The 26148-nt window shown below is 35.9% G+C and overlaps 1 protein-coding gene across 1 annotated transcript; it reads right to left on the bottom strand.

Moving 5' to 3' along the window:
• Positions 1-4481: 4481 nt before the first annotated feature.
• HDAC6 (histone deacetylase 6) lies at positions 4482-18395 on the bottom strand. The gene is made up of 19 exons (XM_073083554.1): positions 18158-18395; positions 17915-18043; positions 17466-17555; positions 16923-17053; positions 16418-16601; positions 15576-15778; positions 13580-13648; positions 12941-13133; positions 12395-12454; positions 11551-11744; positions 10949-11202; positions 10642-10723; positions 9932-10078; positions 9419-9542; positions 8706-8933; positions 8229-8354; positions 7704-7833; positions 6015-7006; positions 4482-5279 (listed from the first exon to the last, which is right to left on the bottom strand). The coding sequence occupies exons 1-19, from the start codon at positions 18158-18160 to the stop codon at positions 5064-5066; spliced, it is 3555 nt and encodes a 1184-aa protein (XP_072939655.1). The 5' UTR covers positions 18161-18395; the 3' UTR covers positions 4482-5063.
• Between the last annotated feature and the right edge of the window lie 7753 nt (positions 18396-26148).

Genomic DNA, 26148 nt, shown 5'->3' with positions numbered 1-26148 from the left:
TTTTTTTATGTTTGAGCCTAACGATAAAGCAGACGTGCTACCTGATGGAAAGTAGTTAACGTCGCCTATGGACATTTGAACCACCAGAGGAGTCGCCAATGCATCGCCGGCTTTGAAGGAGAGCTCTTTTTGCACCTTTTTTGAAGAGCCCCATGTCATAGCGCTCTGGGAATACCTCAGAAGGAAGTTCATTCCACATCTTGCAATTGCAATTGTCTTTGCAACACTAGGTTTTATTAGCGCTAAATTGCAAAGTTAGTAACGAATAATATAGACTTAGAGTTACTTAATTATAGTGTTGTAATTTAAACAACTGTCAATTAGAGTCCGCGCCAAACTTCTAGTCTGCTCTGAATATAGAAACGAGTCGCGTCACAACAAATTGTAGATATTAACAGGACGAAGACAGCGCGAAGATCGCATTGGCTCCCCGACCATACCTGAGCGCAACAACTTCAGAGCGGACTGGAAGTTTAGCGCGGACTATACTATACTACGTAGAGGCCGTCGTGTATCAATTATATAAACAACAATGGGGAGGGTTATTGGTACCTTATACCACAATAAACTAACTTTGCTGTAGTCGACAGACCCATAGAGTAGCTATTTTTATGACATGACAACGACCATACTCGTGTTCTTATCCAGCAGCCAGTCACATTAAATTACTATGTTGTCCGGTATTAATTACGGATCCACACCGGACAACATAGTAATTCTGGCTGAAAAATATGTGGTTTCGGCGCTTGGCATTTTTTTTGCCAGATGGCATATAAAGTGACTTCAATCTGCGTAGACCGTTAATTAGCCCCTCCCCATTCGTCATAAATATAAACTAATAATAACATAATTTCGTTACATTTCGCAATGATAATTATTTATGTACAACATAGTTATTAAAAGATTTTGTCTTTTAAAATTATTGACCTAGTAAGTAAAGTACGTCGGATCTACGCTATTTATTAAAATATGATTTTTGACTACTACTCCCCTTAGTAGTAAAGCTATTGCAAAGCTATATCGAATCCACCAATAGGATTGATTGATTTTCAATTGATAGTTTAAAAAAACATAGTTAGCTACCTTGGTAGCGTAGCTTTGACCTCGCAAAACGCGTAGCTACCTCGCACGTTTCTAGTGGAAGGGCACCCTTACATTAATGAAAGAAAGAAAGAACTTTCTTTCTTTCTTACACTAATGTGTGTAAAATTTTCGAACTCCCGAGCTAACCGACCTAAGAACAACTAGTGCGCCATTGTAGCACCAATTTCGTATTGTAGTAGATTTAAATTAAAAATGAATATTTTTGACCGTTGATCCGACGTCCACTACTTGGTAGGTGAATATCTAAAATACCTTGTATTATAAATTCGATAACGACTTTTAATACTGAGTTATATTATAGATATGTTTATTAAAACATTACCTACGAAGAATGGTCAAAAAAAAGTATGAAAATATAAAATGGCAACTGCTTATAATAACGAAGATTACAAGTGTAAGCAATTGAATGTAAAGTAAAACAACCTGAAGTACCCACACTGTTTTACTTAAGTAGCGATCTACTGAAGCAGTGATAGCCTAGTGGTTAAGAAACGCGGCCTCTCGATCGAGGGGTCCGAGGTTCAAATCCCAGGCACGCACCTCTGATTTTCAAATTTATGTGCGTATTAGAAATTAATTATCACTTGCTTAAACGGTGAAGGAAAACATCGTGAGGAAACCTGCATACCTGAGAGATTTATAAAAAATCTTAAAGGTATGTGAAGTCTACCAATACGCACTTGACCAGCGCGGTGGACTATGGCCTAATCCTTCTCATTCTGAGAGGAGACCCGTGCCCAGCAGTGGGACAGTAATGGGTTGATGATGATGATGATGATGATGATCTACTACAGTATGTTTACTGTTTTGTACAATTTCCCGCAGAATAGTAATAGTAGTAGTAAGTAAACGATTTACTCGCTCTCCAAATACGTACATAAAACATGCTTATTTCACTTTTATTCTTTTCTTGCTTAACTTTACTTTTGTCATTAAAAAATACGACCAATATTTTATAATAGCGTAAACTCCGCTATATTGCGTCATAGAAAATAAATGCTTTATAACCTAATAAAGCTGCTCCGTAGAAATCAACCAAAGAAATTTTAGAAAATTACACGTAGGCACATATTTTTTAATGCCACGGCAAATATATACCTAATATATATTTACATTAGATTTTGTGCGAAGATTACGAAAAAACTAAATAACTACTACAAAAAAGCATACATTGATCTAAATTTTCAACATTTCGTATGTCGCGCAATTTAGGAAATAATCCAAGGCGAATATTTTTTTAAATACAAATAAACGGATAATTATAATAAAATTATTATTCCTTATAAATCTTACATTTTTTTAATTTTTCATGTAAATTGTTACTTGAATAGTAAGTTTCATTTAAAATTATGTTAATGAAATGAATTGATAAAATATTTTGCATAAAAATATTTTTAGGCTAAACATTGGAAAATCGTTAGTATTATCAATAATCACTCATTTTTATTACCAATACTGAAAAAAGTAAAAGAATAATAAACAAAATTATTGTATTAAAAAGAAATAAATAGAAAATGTACAAATGTACCTAAAACATATTTACATAAAAATATACAAAATGTCATTTACATGTAGTGATAGTTAAATACAGTGAAAGGTAAAAACATATTTTTACCTAGCCAAAATGCAAATAAGTTGTTATGCCCTTTGTATTACCCGACTGCGGAGGATGTATATGTATGAAATTATGAATGTATGTCTGTATGTATGCGTATCACCTTCTTTGACCCTACAGCCCAAACGGCTTGTCGAATCTTAGCATATAAGATGTTGAATTCGTCTATATTTTGGGAATGAGATAGGCCATATTTTTAAATAGCCGGGGTTTTCGTTTTTAAAATAATGCAAACAAAAACAGTCTAATCCACAGCTAGACAATGCTTTGAAAATGCTCACGAGAACATTAACTCGAGAAAAATAATATTTATACATAAATATTATTTTTCTCGCATTCTCTCGCATTATAATGCGTAGAATAAATACTTCCTATTAACTACACACAAGTTAACAGCATTAGTCTACAGCTACACGTTATATTCTCATTAAAATGTTATCTAAATTACAATATTAGTATGTACATTATATGATTAAAATGCCAGATATAATAGTATTAACCAGTGTAATACGTACGTATGTTTCTACATTGAGTTTGTTGTGACACACCTACCAATATATGTTTATACAGTAGATCAAAATGAGCACATCTCTACGCGAAGGACAGTACGAAGACAAATTTTACAAGTGTTTTTTTGGAGTTTACTCCTTAAGAAACGATTTGAGTTATAAGGCCCGGTACGGAAATTTTATGAGGAGTAAAATCAAGTGTAACACGAAAAGTTGAGGCGTAACGGTAACCAAAATATGAATCAAGAGTGCTTTTATTAATTTAAAATACAGTAAGTTCAAATCCCATATGAAAGTAATTATTACAATAAAAATAATTAGCAATATATAAAACATTAAAACGTCATTAACTAATTTGTTTACATTTTTGCATAAATTAAGTTATAGGTTTGATCATTTATAAACACTGTGAAAAATATGAACATTGGCGCCATAATATGATTAACAATCTTTTAAGAACGTTTTTAAAGAAGAGTAACATATAAAATCAGTAAGCAATTGAATAAGATATAATATTAGCAAAATAAGTTTTTAACATAAAGAGGCTTTTGTAAGTTACTGATATATTAATTTAACTTATAAAAATTGATGCATTATTGATCAGCACCATCTATCAACGATAAACGGGCAAAATCAAAACAGTATTATTTAATATTTATTACAGAATTATTGCTAATGAATTATGTTCAAAATAAGTTATATAAAATTAGCAATACGTTTTAAATGAATTCTAGAATTATAAAACATTCAGAAACAATCCAAATTACATATAATAACATGTTTATTGAGTCTCATATAAATTTCATCCGTAAATTGCAACAAGGATATTTTATAGATGGCAAAGAAATTATAATTATTAAGTTTTAAGTTATAAAACGTTTAACATTGTTTTAAATATAAATAATTATATTATATTAAAATTTACTTTAATATAAACAATTATATTAAGTTACCATTATAATATTTGGAACCAAAATACATAGATTGATAAACTTGCAAACTTACAATTTATAAAACTTGCCACTAGATGGCGCTATTTTATATTATTTTGTAACATACTTTATGTAATACGCATTATTGAAGTAATATAAATAATCCGAATAATTACAGATAGGTATATGTTTGTTTCTCTTATCATTTTAGCAGATGCGTTCATTTACCTACCCTTTTTTCTATTCGATATATATCATAATTATCATTCGTAAGGAGTAAACTCCAATCGTGCGTCGTAGCTGACACACACACACTTTTTTTTCGTATTAGTGATACTATTACGATCAGTATAATAATATATAAAGGTTACTTATATACGAACGTACTGACCATGAATGAAGTTTAACTACTCAAAATTCAATTTTGTGCATTTATGACACCGAATGACTGGCACACTTAAACAATATCAACTACGAAAACACTGTTTACAATCAATACACAATCAATTACAATTAATATTAAAGATATTACATACTGACAAACTTTCCTGTGAGTGGTCAGTATGTAGTTTTAACCAATACAGTACATGTACCTTTAAACCTTCAAAACATAATTAATTTGCGTTTCTTAGGCTCTAACTAAGACGCTGTTATGAGTATCACGCACAACACGCAATTGAATCGATTCTAACAATATATACATACATATTTTCATATATTAATTTGTCTTTCCACCCGACTGCTAAGGGTAATTATTTCGAACGTATCTATGTATGTATGTTTGCGTATGTATGTAAGTAGTCCAAACGGCTTGGCCAATTTTAACATAATACAAAGTTGTTAGGCTTATAGGTCTTACTTTCAAGCAGTCGGGTATTTTAAAATGCTTGCTAGCCCTTAGCCTCACTCCATTTCAACCTGCGGGTTCGGCCTGGGCATGTCCTCGCCGAACTTGCAGCGGTGCGCGTTGTTCCGGACGTCGTAGAGCAGCGGGCTGTCGAGGTACAGCTCGCACGCGCTGCACCACACCGACAGGTCCGACAGCGACAGCGACAGCGCGTGCTCCGTGTCGCGGTAGTGCCGTTGTAGGTGCTTGTTGGCGTACCGGCTGCAGTACACCTGCGATAGAGAATATCGTTAGAAACAGCCATGGTAGAAAATGCACCAGTTGATGAAATGAATGTGCTTAATATTTTTTAGCCATTTTTTAGCGCAATATATTAGGGTGGGTCGTTGTTATATGAAAAAAAATTAAAGTAATCAAATCAAATTCTAATAATAGTATTATGTTGTAGTGTATTAGAAGGTGGTAGAACCCTTGTGGTTCGACTCCGGCGGCACCACCGCCACACCTATTTCTGCCTAATAAGAACAGTGTAAAGCGCTGCTGTGTTCTGGTTTGGAGGGTGTGGTAAGGGAGATATACTTTTGCGAGGCGTTCCAGCTTAGTCCTCAGGGGTAGCCGCGCATATGTGGCTGACCTCAGATAGGAATATCTAATCCTATCTGGGGTTGATTACAGATGTCCATGGGCGGCAGTAGCCGCTTACCATGAGGTGGACTGCATGCTCGTCTGCTACTCCTGTACTACAAAAAAAAATAATAGCCGGTTGGACACTGCAATCTTACGCATGCATCAGAATTCACGGATTAATTATGGTGTTTTCCATTCAAGATCGCAGAGCTTCCCTATTCCGTGGAGGTATCCGACTGTCAAAAGTGAAAATGAGGCGATGTTTACAGTTACAAATTTAAATTGTACGTGGTATCATCCGAAGAGACAAAATCTTTAAAGTATATATTTTTTTGCGAAATTCCCGAGACGAAAACGTAAATATCCGTTAAAGTACTTACGTTATAACAATGCAAGCAAATCCAGTTTTCGATACGCCGCTTACAATCAATGCACCGAGAGCCCTGCTCAAACTCCACATCGTCCGGAACCTTCGGTAGCCCTTCCAGATGAGGGCACCACGGCTCCGGTACCACGGCGAACATTTCACCGCGGATAAACGCACCCATGTTTTGTGATAGGAAACCCACCAACGTTTCGGGGGAATCCTCATATTGCATCGCCGCTTCGAATAGACCGGTACCACCAGGACGTGGTTGTTCTGCGCTTGGACCTCCAGACGTGCTGGGGCCCGCTTCCGCATAGCTAGGCCCCGCCCCGGCAGAACTAGGCCCCGCCCCGGCAAAGCTAGGCCCCGCCCCAGCATCGCTAGGCCCCGCCCCGGCAGAGCTAGGGCCTGCCCCGTCCTCACTGGGCCCGGGCCTGTCCATAGCGAGGCCTGCCGCGTAAATCATCAACTTCTTTTTACTAGTTTCAGAATTATCCGGACTTTCATCGTCGGAGCCACAGTGCAAGCCATCTTCGCACTTAGCGATACTCATATTTGCCATTTCTGTTTCCAATGAAGCCTCTAGCGGGCTCGAATCCTTCGCATCTTTGGCCTGAGAGTCGTCGGTGCTGGACACCGATACATACGACTTATCCGAATCACCCGCTACGTTATCGTTGGATATCACCAGTCCAAGAGATGGCCCCGGCTTTTCAATCACATCTTCGATAGGTAAGGCCAATTGAAACTTCAATGCCTTCCAATACTTCTTATGGACTTTGATAACGTTGGTAATACTCTCCACGGCGGAGGGGTGATAAGTGACTTTGGGGTCGTAATGGTGAATGATCGGGTCTCCGAGGAGTGCTTTAGTGCACATCGTCATGGCATACGATATGCTGGTAACATTGTAGCCACCTTCAAGGCAGAGGATGATACGGCCGCCCGCTAAACCTTTGAGCATTTGCGTCATTCGTCCATAACATTCAGGAGTGACTTTGCATCCTGCAAAGGAATAACAGTGGCATATATTTTGAAATAATAGCACTAGAATAAATCAAAGTACCAATTTAATTATAAGTAGTAAGAATTTTTCATAACAAAGCTCATAATAATCTTTCATTATATACTTAGACTCGTAATAAAATAGACTAACAAACTAATTATTTATTAAATCATTACAATACAAAATCTTTGAGAATCGACATAGATGACGTGACTTTATTTATTTATTTATAGGCACAACAACAGCATAACATACAAACATTCACAAAAATTACATTCACGAGATATAGGCCAGTATGCATACCAATTACTGGAGTGTACAACAATCGCCAAGTTTGAGACATGTTATTGTAAAAGAACAGAGTATTAAACACATCGACTCCTCCTACGTATAATAATCGTAACCCACAAAAGTACCTTTTCGTTGTTATTGCATAAATTGCCTTATTTTAATGTGTTTTATCGACATAAGTAACGTTATAAAGCGTATAAAATAAAATATATATACCAAATTTCATAAACCTTAATAAATGCACATTTTATTCGCATTTTAGCATATTCGAAACTGTGAAACGCTCTCCTGTAAAATTACATTTTGCAGTTACAATATTATACGTAGGAGGGATCGACATATTAACTACATACGACGACTTTAGTGCAATGACGTCGTCGCCAGGCCAACACCGGTTACACTGACCTCCGAGCGGATCACCCACACAGGCATCAAAACCAGCCGACACGAGCACCAACTGCGGCTGGAACTCGTACGCGATGGGCAGCACCACGTTCACCATCGCCGCCATATATTCAGCGTCGCCCATGCCGCGCTGCAAACACGTTTAATTAGACCTAACACGTGCTTAAGTTAAACGTTGCTGTATATACTAATGCTAACTCACATCGATCGAGGACATAGAGGTTCAAACTAAAATTCGTATAAAACATATTCAGTGTATCTACCATAGTATACTTATTTTCCTTTCAACCAAAAACAATCAACCAAAGATCGAAATTTTACAATTTCTATAATAGGCAAAAATTGTCAAATGTAAATTTTTTGATAAGCAAAATATTTCATAGATTGATTTCATGAACAACTGACGACAATTCTTTTAATTATTTAACCTGTAATATATCTATTTGACTGGTTTACAATACATGTCTACTGTATTGAGCTCGTCTCGTCTACAAAGTGTTTTGTAAAGAGTTTTTAGCACATTACCTTATTCCAGGGCACGTTCACATTGAACCCTTTACCGCGCCCTTCCCCCACCGCGGTGTAGTCGGCGTCCTTGGAGTGCGGGAAGAACGCACCGTTATCGTACCGATGTATCGATATGTACAATATCTGAAACAAGCGCAAATGTTTACTATCTACTTACTTTTCTGTTTACTTATCCTGCCTTTGATTATGAATTCAATAGAGGTATTTCAATATGTCCTTTATGATCAGGTAATCTTGTTAAAATGTCTAGATCCAGAAAAGAAATTGAACTTTATGAAACATATATCTGAATAAATATAATAAATTTAGTCCAAGAGCTATTCGCCGAGTGTGCATATGCAAAAGATTTAAATATCTCCGAAGAGTAATCATAATAATTGTTGAGGATGACGACTGTACGGAAAAAGTGTGCGGCATGAAGAGTACCGCTTGTCCTTATCACTTGTCTATCAGGAACCGTTCAAATATACGCACCTTCTCATCACTATACGTGATCCGCTGCGTGCCATTCCCGTGATGTACATCCCAGTCGAGGATGAGCACTCTGCGCAGACAGTGCGTAGTGGTCGCGTGTGCCGCAGCTAAGGCCACGTTGTTGAGCAGGCAGAAGCCGCTGGGCAGCTCCTCGTCTGCGTGGTGGCCGGGCGGCCGCACCACGCACACGCCGGACCCCGCGCGACCCGACAACACCTCGTCCACTGCCTGTTGGGAACGGTTATACGGACATTGTTTGCATATACGGTATATTTACGTGTAGGTTACTTAACGTACAGATGCGTATACTTGCATATGTGTGCAACACTTTAAGGTGTATAATACTAAACGTACACAATTAGTATGCGTACACTATACGTACGAAAACGTAATAGTATACTTGCAAGATTCGTGTATGTACATTACTTAACGTAGGCACATAATGATATGTATACAGAAAATAATTCATGAATTCTAAAACAATGGAAGAAAATGAATAAAGTCGGAAATATATAGAATAGTCAGGAATACAGGATCTCTGAACTCTTTCAAGAAAATAAAATTAAATATTAGAATCTTATACACAATTATACATAAATCATGGGCCTCATCGACATAAAACATAAATTATAATCTTTATATTAAAGATACAATAATTGAGAATATTCCCAAACAATACAATGTAAATGCTTACGATACATTTGATTTATTACCTGCAAAACGCAACCAGCCGCGACAGTAGCGCTCTCTAGGGAGTCCGGGTGGAAGTAAACAGAGTCATACGCCTCCTTTTGGTTATTCAAGTCCCTCAGCTTTGTGGAAGCTAACTCATTCAACCTAAAAAAAATATTGGTTAAAAAAATTCTTAAACAAATATAGGTCATTCAATCTGGAATAAAGTCAGGTGTATTCATAATAAAATGCTCAAACATAATTTTATAGTGACAAATAAAACCTCACAAATAAATTATCAAAAAATACGTTTGTTTTCTTTACTTGGTAATAACTGAAATATATTACACTCTAAAAAGCTAGAGGAATAAAAATAAAGTATAACCTAAGCCTAGCTTTAAAAGTTACTATGTATGAAATGAGAAACAAAGACACAATACAAAAAATACTTTAAAGTACGAGTAATTTACGTATCTTTGTTTCTCAGGGAGTACTTCAAAGCAGTGCTTCGAAGCTTTAATAGCTTCGAAATATTTGGCGATTACAAAACCAACTTCTGCAAGTGTTTCTCTGTGTGAACGGCTAATATCTCCTCGCTGGTGGCCTGCCTCGCCGCCACTTGCACCACGCGCTCCAGCAGGCCGAAGTCGCGGTGCCTCTCGTGGATGCGGAGTATGCGCTCCGGACACTCCACGTGACCGCTGTGAATTTGACGTACGGCTATAGTATTGTGACGACTTGCCGCTACTCGACAAGAGATGGCACCACGAGTAGTCTGAATCACGTTATCGAAGTTTTCTAAATATCCTGCATATATACAAGTTCCGAACTGAGACTGTCGGAGCACGGCCGCTCCCCGGGCATGATCACCTAGCCCGGCGGGAGATCTCCCTTTGCCAGAGTATGTTGAATAGGAGGATAATAATCATATATTGTCACTGGAAAGGCTTAAATTGTAACACGCAAAGGAGCCGCTTTGCATGTTAGATATGTAAGCAGGTCTAGTGCAAGGTGATTCTACCAAAAAGAAGTACAAAAATCGAAAAATACATGATTCAGTAGTACTTCATGAATGAACATTAAGAAGGGTCTGAAGTAGTAAGATCTCAGATGATAGTAGATTAAAAATGTAATACTATATATTTTGAATATAAATTGTGATTATGATTAGAGTGCTAAGAGTATGGTAAATTTTCTCTATGAATATGGGTCAAGAGTTAAACAAGGTTCCTTAGCATTTTTGTGTTTGGGTAAAAATACTTACGGCTCGCAAATATTCTTATGTTTCAACATAGCTTCGTCGTAAATATAACAAACAGGGTGCTGAGCAATCGACAAATCCGTCACTACAAAAAAAACATTAAAAAATAAGATATTATGTCTAGTGTATACTGTGTGTATACTAATAATATCATTTAAGCTTTACAATGATTAGGTTTACAATGAAATACTTGCCTTCTATTATAAATTACGTAATAAAATTAATTAAATCTACAATGAAAACACAAAAAACAAAACTACACACTATAAAACACAGCTGTAAGACTACCTAGTAATGCACTTCAACAAACCTATTTGCAAATGATTCAATCTCTCCATAATCGTTTTGATGACAGTTTCACTCTGTATGGGATAACAATCCCTCGTTTCGTAACGTTCAGGTACCGTTTCGTCTCCCTCCCACTTAACGACCACTATATGTTTCTCCTTGTCTACGTCGCACACGTTAGGGATGGACGTATCCATACTGTACGTCGGCTGGAAATTGTAGCAGCCCCAAAATTTCTTATGTGTGTAAATACAGTTGAGAATAGATTCGCGGACCCTGTGAAGTAAATAAAACCATATTTCATACGGTCCAATTATAGAGCTGCAACATTATTTTTAAATAAACAAGGTCAATTTGTGCAATCAATGCGACAATAGAGTAACATGATTCTTCTATCTATATATCTCTCTTCTCTTCTCTTCGCACGCATGCGTACTAATTTCCATCACGCACGCAACATATCATTTTTTTTGCCCTAGTGGCTAGGGGCGGCAGGGACAGGCTAGGGCCTAGCCTGTCTCTGCCATGGTTTAAGGAACGTAGTTCGAAAAAAAATGTTACACAGAGGGAACCATAACTAGCAGTGGAACCCAAAAGGAATTGTAGTCGCATAGTGGCACTCACGAGTCCGAGGGCTCCCCGAGGGCCTCCAGGGCGGGCGGCGGGTGCCCGAGCAGCGTGCGCAGCGTGAGCGCGGCGCCCTCCGCCAGCGACGGCGCGCAGTAGCCGCCCTCCAGCGCCACGCACACCGCCGGGCACACGCCCAGCAGCAGGTGCAGCAGCGTCGCGTAGCACGCCGGAGTCAGCTCCATTTCACCCTGGTTTATGTGGATAGATTATGGGAATAAAGTCTAAGTAGACCGAACATCTGAATAAACATTTTTTTTTTTATAAATCCCAGATGGTTCTCCCTTGAATAGTAGTATTTAAATCTTGTGTTGTTAATAAATTGGTACATAGCTATATGAGCTTTACCTTGGGACAACCCATCTAAGCAAAGTTACTCCCATGATAATAAAGCGAAAGATTAAATACATATAAACAATGATTTTGTTTAAATATTTTCTACAGTTTCTCAATAAAGCAAAGTGCAAATTAAAGCAACAATTTCCTGTAACAACAAAGGTTTTGGATAGAGATCATAGTGATATTTTTATGTTCTAAGAAAATTCAATTTTTAAATGCTATATGACCCATTTTTATATTAGGCAAGAAAAGCAGTATGGAACCCCAGATACAAAGCCACCCAAAGGCGTCACAGCCAACCCAAATATTAAAAAATATTGATGCAACTAAGCATGTACCCAATAATACTTTATGATTACCAATATTGCAAAACTACTGTTCCATAAGTTACCTTCTCATCACCCAAAGCAGAGTCGTATCCGGCCGACACGATAATAAGTTGTGGCGAAAACTGAAATAGACAGACTACACTACTAATAATAATAATATATAGGGGTGGTACCTCCGGGCATCCAATCGCAGCGTCGTACCCCGCAGATATTATGATGAGTTCCGGACGGTACTGGGAGGGGTAATAAAAATAATGTTTATCAAAATTTTGTGTAAGCTCGTTACTTCGCTTTTTATTTTACTAGACATAATTCGCAAGGTGCACTGGGAATAAAAATAATCGATTTAATTGAGTTAAATACAGCGCCATCTGTGTTAATTGTGATTAAATGTTTCACATTACACAACATTTCATAAAAATATGAATCAGATAAACCACAACAAATAACAATTACAATAAAAAGAAAAAATCTGTAATTATTAAAAATTTAAAAATAATTGTATTATTAGTTTCAGTACTTATATATTCTAAATAGCAAAACTTGTTTTCTAAATTAGAATCAGATTACCAATGATTTCATAGGAGTCAGTTATGTATTACGTAAAGGGCTGAGATTTGGATGGTAATAATTTCAGCAATACTATTTATTATTACCCCATAAATTTGAAACTTCTATTTTAAAATGAATTCATTAGCCATTCATACAGGATTAATTACCTCCAGAGCCATTGGGAGTAGAAGTTGAAACCATATAGCCAGGTAGTCGGCGTCCTTCATGCCGGTTTGATTGAGCGGCACATTGAAGGTGTAGCCCTCGCCGTCGCCGCAGCCGGTGTAGTGGAAGTTCGATTGCTTAAGGTTCGGCCAGAACGCGCCGTGCTCGTACCGGTGGATTGAGAAATACACCACCCTGTTGACAGCAAGTAGTGAGTAGTATTGAACTTGGTACACTATTACAGCCACCAGCTCGAAAGCAAGATCCAACCTGCCTTAGGATTCGGCACGCTTATGAGCGGCGGCAAATGTTCCTATGGAAGGCAGAAAACCTTTTTTTGTTGTTCTGGGTGACGGCGGTAAAAAATATTTTGTTTTTGTTGTGGCGACGGCTACATCTTTTGTTTTGTTACCTTTTTTGTAAAATACTCGCTTGCAATTTTGTTAATGTCCATAGATTTGCTTTCGAGCTGAAATACATATGAGTATGATATTGTAAGTAATATAATTCGCACCGAAGATATCTGATGATTATTCGCGCCAAACATTAGTCACATTCTTGCATTTAAACGTACGCCATTAAAAGAAATCGCAATTGCCATTATTTGTATACGCAAGATTGCATTAAAAATTAATACTTACTTAGGATCGTCGTAGAACATCTGCTGTGTTGCCTGTCCGTGATGGACGTCCCAATCAACGATCAAAATTCTACAACAAATATACAAAACTTTAATTTATAATGTTACAATTGTTAAAAACACGTAATCTGTACAGTATTGCTTTTATTTTCGTTTAAGTACAAAAAATTATAAATAGTTAAAAAACAAATAAGTATCTAAAAAAACATATTTTTGAATCAATTAATTATGTCATTAAACGCCTTTAATAAAAATAATGTAATTAAATATGTCTTCGCTGTTTTTACATTTTTTTAGGGTTTCGTACACAATGGGTAAGAACCGAACTCTATTACTAAGACTCAGCTGCCTGTCCGTCTGACACAGGGCTCTATTATTTTTTACCTAATTATCGCAACTCAAACAAAACTGGTATAGACTGTAGTGTATGTGGGTAGGTTATGTCTCGAACGCGTACGTCACTACTGTCATAAGGTGAATGTCAGCTATGAGTTAGCGATGGGCGATTGTTCTAAAAAAAACAATCGAATAAATCGACAATCGACGGAATCAACAATCGATTGTCGATTTATTCGTAGTAACAAAAAAACAATCGAATAACAATCGACGTTCGAATAACAATCGACGTACGAATAACAATCGACGTTCGAATAACAATCGACGTACGAATAACAATCGACGTACGAATAACAATCGACGTACGAATAACAATCGACGTACGAATAACAATCGACGTTCGAATAAAAATCGACGTTCGAATAACAATCGACGTACGAATAACAATCGACGTTCGAATAAAAATCGACCTTGAAATAACAATCGACGTACGAATAAAAATCGACCTTGGAATAACAATCGACGACCGAATACAAATTATACCGCGCGGCCACATGCGTGTGCTCAGGACAATGTGCAGGTGCGTCGTGTTGCAAAGTTATCGTCACTTGCCACTGGTTGGAAAATGTAAAGTATTGTATTACATTTTAGTCAATTGTACTATATATTGTTGAGAAATAATTATACCATAAATCATTTTGTATCAAATACTATGGAGTATCATCGATAATCCAAATGTCGTAGTCATCCCCTAAGTTCGTTTCATGACAACGTTTTCAAAAAGGTCATCTGAAAAATATAATATAGGTCTCCATGGCGCATATTATAGAAAAAGATTATCAGAAAATATAAAATATGTCTTTTTAGCGTATATTATAGATAAAAGTTATCACAAAAAATTATGTACTCATAGTTACATTAAAATTACTCGGTGAAATACTATATATTTGAAGAAAAATAATGTTAACAACGCGAGTAGGGTGTGAGAGTGTGTGGCCACGAGGCGCAGTGAGCAGTGCGAGAAGCAAGGTGTGGACGCACCATTAAATAACGGAATGCAACGAAGCAGCGGAAGGGTGCACGACGCACGTGCGCTTCCCCCACCAAATATATAAGACTGACTCAGATTTCTTAAACACAGAAATTAGGGGCTCCTCGCTGCTAGTAGCTTTGTGTATACTAAATAGTTGACCAACAACCAAATAGCTTCGATAGTTCCATTTTTACGTAACAATCGCGTATCGCTTGACTGCGCTGTTACTAGTTTTGCGTGTACTAAACAATCGACCAACAATCGAACAATCGACGAACAATCGAACAATCGACCAACAATCGAACTATCGAACAATCGAACAATCGAACAATCGACGAACAATCGAACTATCGAACAATCGACGAACAATCGAACAATCGACGAACAATCGAACAATCGACCAACAATCGAACAATTTCGATTGTTCGATAGTTATTCGAATACAATCGAAGAATTTCGATAGTTATTCGAATACAATCGAACACAATAACAATCGAATAATTCGATTGTTTTTAGTAACAATCGCGCATCGCTACTATGAGTCAGTCTGTGTGCGACCGTCGGCACGAGCGGACCTAGTTGTGCGTTAGCGAGCCTATATAAACCCTTATATTATGACGTTCCTCACCGGCTTAGCCCGCGTTTGTCAATAGCATGTTTAGCGGCGAGCGCGACGTTGTTGTAGAAGCAGTAGCCGCAAGGCGTGGCGTGCATGGCGTGGTGGCCGGGCGGCCGCACCGCCGCGAAGCCGTTCTGCACTTCACCACTCACGATACGGTCAACCATGTCGATGGTTGACCCTGCCGCTATCAGCGCTAGTTCGTGTGTGCTCTGGAAAATGGTATGTTATTAGAATGTATCTTACAATATTTTTTTATTAAGCATGACTATACAATATTTCTTAAATAATAAAAGATAGTAAACATCTTGAATAATAACTTTCTTTGTTATAAATGAACAAGATTCTATACTTATTATAGAAGAAAATGACCTAAAGAATAGCATGGTATAGTTAGAATAATTTCCATAAATTTTATGAAATCCTTATAAATGTAAGCATCAGAAAACCCTGTGTAATCTATTTTGCTAAAATTAATTTACATTCTTCCAACCAGAACAGCTTACTAAATGTCCTGATAAAAAAATATTTACAAAATGCTCAATCCTTCAGAAACACAATATAATAATTATGTCAACAATATCAGATAAGATTAAATAATCTGCCTAATTATGTCTCATAATCTTAAGAATTTTGTAGAAGAGAAACCTATACTTACATATTATTTTTTAAAGCTATTATTCCTATAACCATTACAAAATTTAAATGAGGCGATAACAAGAATATATAATTTAAAGATCTTATTGTTACAAAAACTGATAGCATAAATGACAATCCTAAACAATAGTTATAGTAATTAAATTGTTTTTTTAAATTCTAGTTGTTATATTACTCATTTCATTAATACTTACGGGGTGGATAAAGACTGCATCAAACCTTGAGGACACTTCCTCCAAATATTCTACATTTTGATTATTATGTGTTTTTTCCAGTAATTCATACACTGAGGGAGAATGTAGGACATTCAGCTCCGCTTTAGATGCAGCTCTAGGTGGAAACTGAAGGCACTGGTCAATCAAACCAAGATCGTTACATCTGAAAATGTATTACCAAACCTGTATTCTGCCTGTATAAAACATATACATATATATATGGTCGAATTGAGGAACATCCTCCTTTTTTGGAGTCTGGTAATAAAATAGCAAAAGATATCACTTATTTTATGTAAAAAAAACACTGTGCGACATTATATCCAATTACAAACTTTTCATTAACCTACTATGTTCGTCAAAGTCAAATCTTGGAAATAAATTTTTACTGCTTTCCGACCTAATAGGCAAAATTTTGGAAACATGAAAATAATGCTACTTTAAATTTCCTAGTAAATATACTTTCACATTAATTTTAAAATCTTACCTTTCTATGACACTTATAAGCCTCTGTGGGCTTTCAGGATACTTGTCATCCCAGAGACAGCGGTGCTCCGCCATACGGGGCTCCGTCACAAAGCCCGTACCACCTTTCACCTTTAGTTTCGACTCCATTGCCTGTCGTGATATGAAAATTAGACAATCAACCATAATATAAAAGTGTCTGTTATTATTTCTTATTCAAAGCAAAACACATTATGAAGCTGGAAATAGTTAACAATAAAAACAATTGAACCAATTTAAAATAAATACAATTTTAATTATACATTTTTCTCATTATCATACAGTTATTCTACTAAAGTATTATTACATTACCTAAAATGTATGAACATTTTACAAACTTAAATTTAAACACACTATGACTAATAAAAAAGGATTTAAAAAAAAACAAGCATAAATTTTTGAAAAGATTTCTATTTAGTATTTTAAATAAAATGTACATAAACAATAAAATCCAGATTAAATATAAGCAATGTATTGCCATTAATCTGTAACTATTGTATATTATTTACATTTATTATTCACTTACTGTTAGGAGATGATCCCTAAGTACAAAAGTTGGTTGCTGTTTCTTTTTCATTTGTGCTTTTTTCTTAGCTGCTACTACAACTGCTGATGGCTAAAATCATAACATAATAGCTAACATAACTGATGTAATTATTAAATAATCTGTATTTGATTTTTTTATACACACAATTCCAGAGAATTATAGTCACCAAACAGATTTAAACACGACACACAAAACAAGTTTAAACACTAAATTGTTTCTTTTGAGATTAATATTCGTAACATATTATACAAAAATTTAAACCTTAATACTATAACACAGGTCACAATATTGTCTTCAATATCTAGTATATTGTAGTATCGTCTGAGATTGTGCAATATAAATGACTTAAGTTATTTATACACTTTATCTAACCAGATAGAGAAGACTAAAATGTAAATTTCTGCACAGATAAGAGATGTCACACGTACTTTGGCGCCTGCAGACATAGCACGGGTTTGTATCTTGGCCTTCCGCGCTCCATTCCTAGTGACTATACTCGAGGACGGCGAATTTTTTCTATCGCCGGCCGAACGGCGGCCCGTGGGCGGTGGGGTGGACTATAACAAAACAACCCCTCGGAGTAATTAAAAAAAAATAAAATAAATATTTATTTAATGCCAAGCCAATGGAATGAATGCCATTTAAACACATAATAAAGAAGAATAATTTACCATATTTGGGAAAGAAGTCGCATACGGCACTAGCTCGGATCTTATACACTACTTCAATTCATTACGAGCCCACACGGTCACTAGTAAACAAAACACGAACAACGTAAACCATCGCGCTTATTTATTAACAAGAAAAAATTACACCAATAAAACCAAAAACATATTAAACCGCTGAATAAAAATAAATTATAAATGTTTATTTGAAAAGAAACGTGAACTTGACTTAACCACTCTGACAGTGACAGACAGTTATTTTACTTTTTAATAGCCCTATCCTCGGCTTGGATTCTTTCTTTTTTACATACAAATTGAAGATTTATATTATAGTATCGATTCAGAGGATATCGATAATTGTTAATTGATCCACAATCTTGATATTGAAAAAAAAAAAACAATCCTTCAATCTCACAGTACAATACATAATATAATAATACTTCGAGGTCGAGACGATAAAATTCACGAAAAAAAATGTTTCACGATTATAATACTTCTATTTTTTCGCATGGAGGTAGCCGTAAGTTCCGACTAGGACCATTGCGAACCGAAGGCTCTAATTCTTAAGGATTTGCACGAACTTTCAGACGAATTTCTTTAGCGATATATCGTAATTTCGTACTAAAAACATCCGAAGGACGTTAAGTCAGAAAGGGAGTATAGGCCGGTTACATTTTTTAATTCTCATACCTCTAATCTTTAAAAAATCTTTCAACATTCGCAAATCCAAATCCTGGGTACTGACGTGTATTTTCAGATTCAAGAAATCGTAGATTATGCTATCCACTCCAAAAAGATGAAAGTTTCATACAAACATTTAATTTCATACAAATTTTGGAACGTTTTGTATTTATTTTACAAATATGGTACTTTTATAATGTAAATTGTCTTTATCCGATCCAAGTGGATCCTAATTCTGAATTTAGTATTAATCGTCGTTCCGAATTGAACTTCAGTCTAAACTTCCAATGTAGAAGTGTAGAATATTCAGTCTAACAGGGGTTATTTGTTTTATAGACTAACTAAGGGGTGTTCTTAGATTGTTAGTAAATAGTCACTGTTCGAGTCAAAATCAATTTTTGAACTCATCATCATACCACAACTGACCCAGGCTAGGCACAGGGCTCCTCTTAGACTGAGATTTTTTAAGCCAGAATCGACCATCCTGTGAAATGCCGTTATTAAGCGGACTTAACACGCCTTTAGATTTAGCCTCGTAAAATCTCTGTTAATTATTACTTTATTTCTATCTTTATCTCTCTAAATAATGTTTTTATCATCAACTTATCACCGCCCAAATTTTGAGTACGGGGCTCATCACCCGATTCGATTTGGTATACAATAATGTAATATGATAAATATTTCATAATATTAGGGTTCCGTACAAAAAATCATATTACATCAATTAACTTCATTTATATGTTAACACATGCTAGAGTTGTTATATACAGTACGAGCTTTTGCCCGCGGCTTCGCTCGCGTTACGAAGTAATATTTTCATCCCCTATTTTATCCCCTTGGGGGTAGAATTTATCAAAATTCTTTCTTAGTGGATGCCTACGTCATAACATCTACCTGCATGCCAAATTTCAGTAAACTCTACAGGGTGGTGTGTTTAAAGTTCCCTCCAGCTCTACAATCTGACCCAGAATACCATTTAGGTTTAGAGTTCTTGTATAACCAAATCAAATGAAACCAAACTCGATGAGGCTGCGTTATTTTAATACAGAGTTGCTATTGCAACCTTCCAGCTCCATCATCAGCCCACTTCAATATCACAATATTGTGAGTCACGCGAGTTTATTTTCTACATAACACTCTGTTATGTAGAAAATAAACTTTGTTTTCAATGTTAAAACAAGGTGTTATTAATTTCAAGTATGCACATAATTTAGCTCATCATAAGCAAAGCTATACATCCGAAAGTTCTTAAAAAAGATCTCAAAGTGTGCAAAGTCTCCCAATTTTCATTTGGCAAACGTTGTGACTATGGTTTAAATCCCTCTCATTTCAACAGGAGACACGTGCCCAGCAGTGGGATAGTAGAGGGTTGAAGACGACGACGTAATCGAAAAAACAAAGGCGCGTTCCCGCAATAAAACCCCCCCGGTGGCCGTCCTTGGCGCTACGTTGAAGACTTCGGGATCTCCAAGGAACGCAACCGGAATTCTAAGCGCGTTGTCCCGTCGGGCTCCACTCAGCTCGCCACACCATCTGTGTACAGCGGCATGCAACCACAAATGTCGCCGTCCTTCCAGGGGTCGCTAGCCGGGCGGCTCGAGGAATCTCGCCGCCCGCTACCCCGGAGCCCCCCTTAGTCGCCCAGGTTTCTAATCTCAAACCCAAAAGTTAACGGATCGAATTTCTGAAAGCATTTGTATTGGAAATATATCTAGTGTATCACAATTTTCGCCACAATTTATTGTATTTAAAATAATAACAATCGGATAGCAATTAGTCGCAATGGTTGAATAAACTTATTAGACATGCATACTGTCCCAACGCCCAAAAGAAATAGGTATCGCAGATATCTATAAATATCCCTGAATCGTTATTGATGACGCAGGCATATATATATAAAGGTAATATTTCGCATGCGCGGGCCGTACCGCTGGTATTGTATATTTTTCATTACGACATTAAAAAAATATGAAAAATTAAGGTATATCGCGTGACTTACATCATGTAAAACATTTTTTTCTTTTGAGCTTACCAATAATGGTCCCCCTTCTACAATAATCGTTAGCACATTATACATTATAATAAAGGTAAATCTGAAGTAATACGTTAAATATATTTTTAACAAAAAAATATATATGAGTCAGTAAAGAGAGACATATCGTGAGTAAACTGGTAGTAATCCCGCAAAGGCAAGGAAAATAATAAATAGTCTATTTTTTGTCACTTATTTCAATTTTCGCAGACGTAGAATAGGTACGAATTCAGATCAGCGATGCTCAACATTCGACCTTCCATGAAGTACATATTTTAAAGGGTTTCCATGATCCATCATCGTATTTTTGTTGCAGAACGTATAGCGTTTATAAAAAAAATGATTTTTATTTCGCAAGTTTTCTTTTAGTTACGAATTGCAAAAAAAAATGTTATAAATTTATTTCAATTAAAGTTAAAAATAAATAATTATTTGGTATGATTAAAGGAGATGTTTCAAAATGTATGGGCCCTCGGCCACCTTTTGTACACTATACTAAAAACTGAGAAAACATCCAAAGAACAATTCGTGGGGGTTCATTTTCTTCAAATCATGTTCCTTTAATTGTTAAAAAACAATAATTTACACTTAAACTTGCAACACAACAGTCGAAAAACATCATGGCGGGAGTGATTACCGTAATAATGTCATCTGTCATTCTATTTTAACTTACTATGTATATTATATACTTCTTAATATTTTTTACGCGAATGGGCGTAGATATATAAATATTGTATTGTATGTATTGAGAAACAATACCTATATTTGATAAATATTAATTATATTTACTTTCATAAATCTTGACTGAAAACAAACATACCAAAATATGTATTTCTATACCAATTTATTTTAGTTAAAACATTTAAGTGTGTAAATAAAACAACTTTAAGTACACATTTAGATAATAATTTATTTATTCTTCACTTAGATACATTATTTATTCATTTTCAATATCTTCCCTTATCAATATTTTCATCCAATCATGTAGCAGGTTCTGTAGTATCCTTACGACGACGAGCTCAGCCCAAACATCAAACAATGGTCATAATGTGAGCGCAGCTACCTACGATTACGGTTCGTTACCCGGCGATGCAGTTGCAATAATAACTGATTATTTTGTCATCCCAAGAATGTCCTTGTCTTGCCATTGTAATTATCTAAAAAAAGAGAAATGTAAAAAGATTAGCTTCTCTAGGTTAAAATTATTAACGATTATTTCACGATTAATACAACTAACTGATGTATATTTTACCTGATGACATTGAATCCTTGTCAACACAATCCACAGCGATCGCACGAAAATCACAAGAGTCCATAAAACATAAGCTGGGTAAACAAGTAAGGAAGAATCAGTCCAAAATCGTAAGCAGCACAGAGCAAAAACATATTCAAGATTGAAATGGAATCTTCTCATCAGTACATATTTATTCAACGTTTACATTGGATTCCACTATTATATGATATGTATATATCCACTTATACACATATCAAATTGACAACTTCTTCTTTTTTAATTTGACATGTCACTTACATCTATAAAACCAGATACTATTTAAAAGGTGGTTTTGTTATAATTATTATAAATAATTAATTAAATTCAGAAATAATGACGGGATACCCAAAATTAAAGTCAGGTTGTAAAGTACTAAGGTAACAATAACTTTACGATAAAAACAGCGAAATAAAGAATTACCGACATCCAAAGAGTATAGTAACCTATGTGTGGGGTACACATAGGTTCCCTGACTGACATCGACAGTTTTGAAATTTGACATTGACAATACTCCGCCATATTTAATATTTCAATGAGGAATGCTTATTTTAAATATTTTTTAACAGGAATACTTTAGGTTATCAAAATATATGTGTATTTTTCTTCAATTATACAAATTATTCGTGTTTTTTAGATATAGTGTACATAAGATGGCCGAAAATGAAACATCTCCTTTATCACATTTCTAATATTGTATAAACATACTTTATTTTTTTTTCTGTATAATATTTCGTTTCATTATACATATTCTTTTAGACATAAAGGGTTTTTAATTTACAAGTACGCTACAAATTATGCCACTTTAAATAGTGTACATTTAAGTTAAGGTAGATGTGTAAGTGTAAGATAAGTTTGGGTTTAAAATCGTTTAATCAGGAAATGCAAAGTTTCAACAAGTAGTTCTAACAGATAGGTAACTTTTACAATTTTTATTTTAATTTAAGTTAGGTATTTAATCGGTCATTTACGTATGATATCAATGGAACAAATTTTAATTAAATTAAATAAATAAAAATAATGATTATTATAGTAGGTAAATAGGTTGAGTACCACTGTCCCGATATTTAAGCTAATATCCGAATTAAGTTGAATAAGATGAATATTACTTACAGAAATAATTTTGCCTGAAGACTAATCAGTTGCTAAGATGGTATGTAAGCGATGAATAATGTAAAAGTAATTAATTATGTGAGACGACCAATCATCAGACAGGTCACAAAGGAACTGGGCTGCCTGGGCCCGGGCAGACAAGGCAGATGCATTATCGATTGGGGCGGCGCCCTCGCCGGCGAGGGAAGCGGGGCTTAGCCCCTCATACTCCTGTCCAAACCGGCGGGCGTGGGCGGGTTTCATGTGTTGCATCCATCGCTCCTGCATCTGTTATCAAACGAATTTACTATCGAAACATACGATGATTTATTACCTCGTACCTGAAATCCGCAATGGACTTTCAAGTGAAAAGTTACATAAACATGAATAGTTATATAAGTCATACGGAGCAGGTGCCCACTGTGTGGCTCCACTGTTTCAAAACCGGATCCACGTCAATGTTGACGTCGAAAAATCATTGTTATTTTACAAGTTTGTTTTTACATTTTGCAGTAGTTATAAAAGATATAGGTTTTTTTTTAATATGTTTTTTATATAATTAGTTAAAATGTTATATTGGCTGTAATTTTATTTATTATCATACTTAAATATTATTCATAGTAACAAATGAGCGCTATTGATGCGGAACCTCAAAATTATGGAACCGTTTAATCTCAAAATATCATAAATTATCAAGGAAATGATAGCTTAAGAAAGAATTTACACAATTCGCGACTGATAGCTGATGTACTGAACATTTTGCTATATGGGTCATTCGTACTTATTGCCGTGGATAATTGGATACTCGACCAGACACCCTGTTAGTTATACGTAGGTGATATTTATACATAGGTACACGGCAAATCGTATTGATTCAATGAATACCTGTAACAAAAAGCTGTACGTTTTATCTATTCAGAAAAAATCACATTTTATTATTCATAGAAGTATATATTTTCTTTAATACAATGAATTAAGAATTTTGCGGAGCCTTAGAAATGGTGTTTCAATTCTCTGAACTTTTTTAAATTGGGAATCATTGAAAACATTTGTATCTAACTAATACCTATCATTCAAGGGTTGCGAGCTAAGAGCCGCTCAAGAAATTGCTGCAACCCTTTATCAACTATCTGTTCGATTGCATGCTCGACTGGTACTTTTGACAAGGATTATGAGACTATGCACTAAAACAAAAACCGATTCTAATAGGTCACAATGGCTACGAGATTACAAGCGGATAATCCGCGAGTTACGGGACAACTTGTATTGCTAAATAATAAACGTAATATAACTACTTTGTGCACACTATTTTTGCCTTTCATATGTTATACTTTCCGAGCATGGGCCTGCTGGAAGAAATTTCAATTTGAGATAAGTAGTCCTTTATTTTTAATGTTGTTTTATATGTCTTTGTGTACACATATTTATAAAATAAAAATAATAATACATAAGTATTTAGTATTTTGATTATGCTTATTTGCATACACATTTCACCATTTTGATAGTGCTTATAATCCGAAATCTACAATTAAACCAGTAACTTTAACAGAAAAATATTGCAGCATAAACACATTCAGCTGTCTAATGGTCGACCACTCAACAGCTTATCAGTATATAAACCGTTTTTAAAGGTAGTCGAACACTTTGTGGTTCAATCTTGGAAGCACCGCCATATCTGCCTAATAATAGAAGGAAAGTGGCAAGGGTGACAGAGGTAGGTACTTTTCCTATGGCCCTGTAGTTTCGGGACCAGAATAAGGCTACGTATACCCTTTATCGAGGGGGAAACCTTCAAAAGGTACCCGGTGCCGTGGGAGCGACACAGAGTTCTGTGGAATTCTTACCGCACTAAACCCCTCCCCCGGTGGCCGTCCTCGACGCTGTGTAAAGGACTTCGAGTTCTCCAAAGGAATGCAACCGGGGTCCTCTTAGCGCGTTGCTCCGCCGGGCTCCGCCCAAGTGAGCATGACGCTCGCTATATCGTCTGATGTACACGACAGTATGCGACCACACATACGGAAACACGGAAACTCCCTTTTAGTTGCCCTTGCCTGGGATCCGGTAGCCCTATTCTGGCCCCGGAACTACATGCAATAAAGCTACGTATACCCTCCCTGTCGTAACTGGCGTCTATAAGAGGACTTCCGGGGTTGTTCATCAAGAGTGAGAGCTCTAACCGCCCGACCAGCCACCCTGAGAAGGAAGACGGTATAATGTAGTCACATATCAGCATACATACCAGACGGTGGGACAACGCTCTAAGAGAAATCCGGTTGCATTCTTTTGGAATGATAAGATTCCAAAATAATGCTACCGGAGTTCTTTTAGAATCCTATTTGCGGCGCGGAGGACGGCCACCGGGTTAGTTTTAGTGCGGTCAGAATCCCACATAATCCTGTGTCGCTCCCACGAAAATGGATATCTTTTGGAGGCATCCTGCTCGTTAACTAAATCTTTTGATACATTTAAGATATTTCTAAAACAACACATAATAAGTAAAGAATGAATTACAAGTAATTATATATGCACATAACATTAGATTACATTATATATATTAAGCACATACAATTTAATAGACACGCATGCATACACACACAGACTCACTCACACACACACACACACACACACACACACACACACACACACACACACACACACACACACACACACACACACACACACACACACACACAAAATACTATTACACTATATTATACTCACGACTCCCGGACACAGCTTTATTATGTAAATATTTTAAATTATTATTATACGATAATACTCATAGAAAAAAAATGAGATAATTTAATAAGACTAAAACTAAGGTGTATGCGAGTTTACAGTTTTTTTATCGTTCATTTTGCGTTTTAACGTTAAAATAACTGTACTATTACAGTTCGAAATTTCATCATTTCTGCCTACTTA

Source organism: Epargyreus clarus, unplaced genomic scaffold (assembly GCF_041222505.1).
Source record: "Epargyreus clarus isolate Ecla_fem2 unplaced genomic scaffold, WU_Ecla_fem_2.2 ptg000003l, whole genome shotgun sequence".
Classification (NCBI taxonomy): Eukaryota; Metazoa; Arthropoda; class Insecta; order Lepidoptera; family Hesperiidae; genus Epargyreus; species Epargyreus clarus.
The sequence above is the reverse complement of the archived record's forward strand: the minus strand, read 5'-3'. Positions and strand labels throughout refer to the sequence as shown.

Coding starts and splice junctions, on each gene's coding strand:
- HDAC6 (XM_073083554.1), bottom strand. Junction 12,455..12,940: donor TACTCCCAATGGCTCTGGAG/GTAATTAATCCT, acceptor TACCCCTCCCAG/TACCGTCCGGAACTCATCAT. Junction 5,280..6,014: donor TTTGCTTGCATTGTTATAAC/GTAAGTACTTTA, acceptor TCTCTATCGCAG/GTGTACTGCAGCCGGTACGC.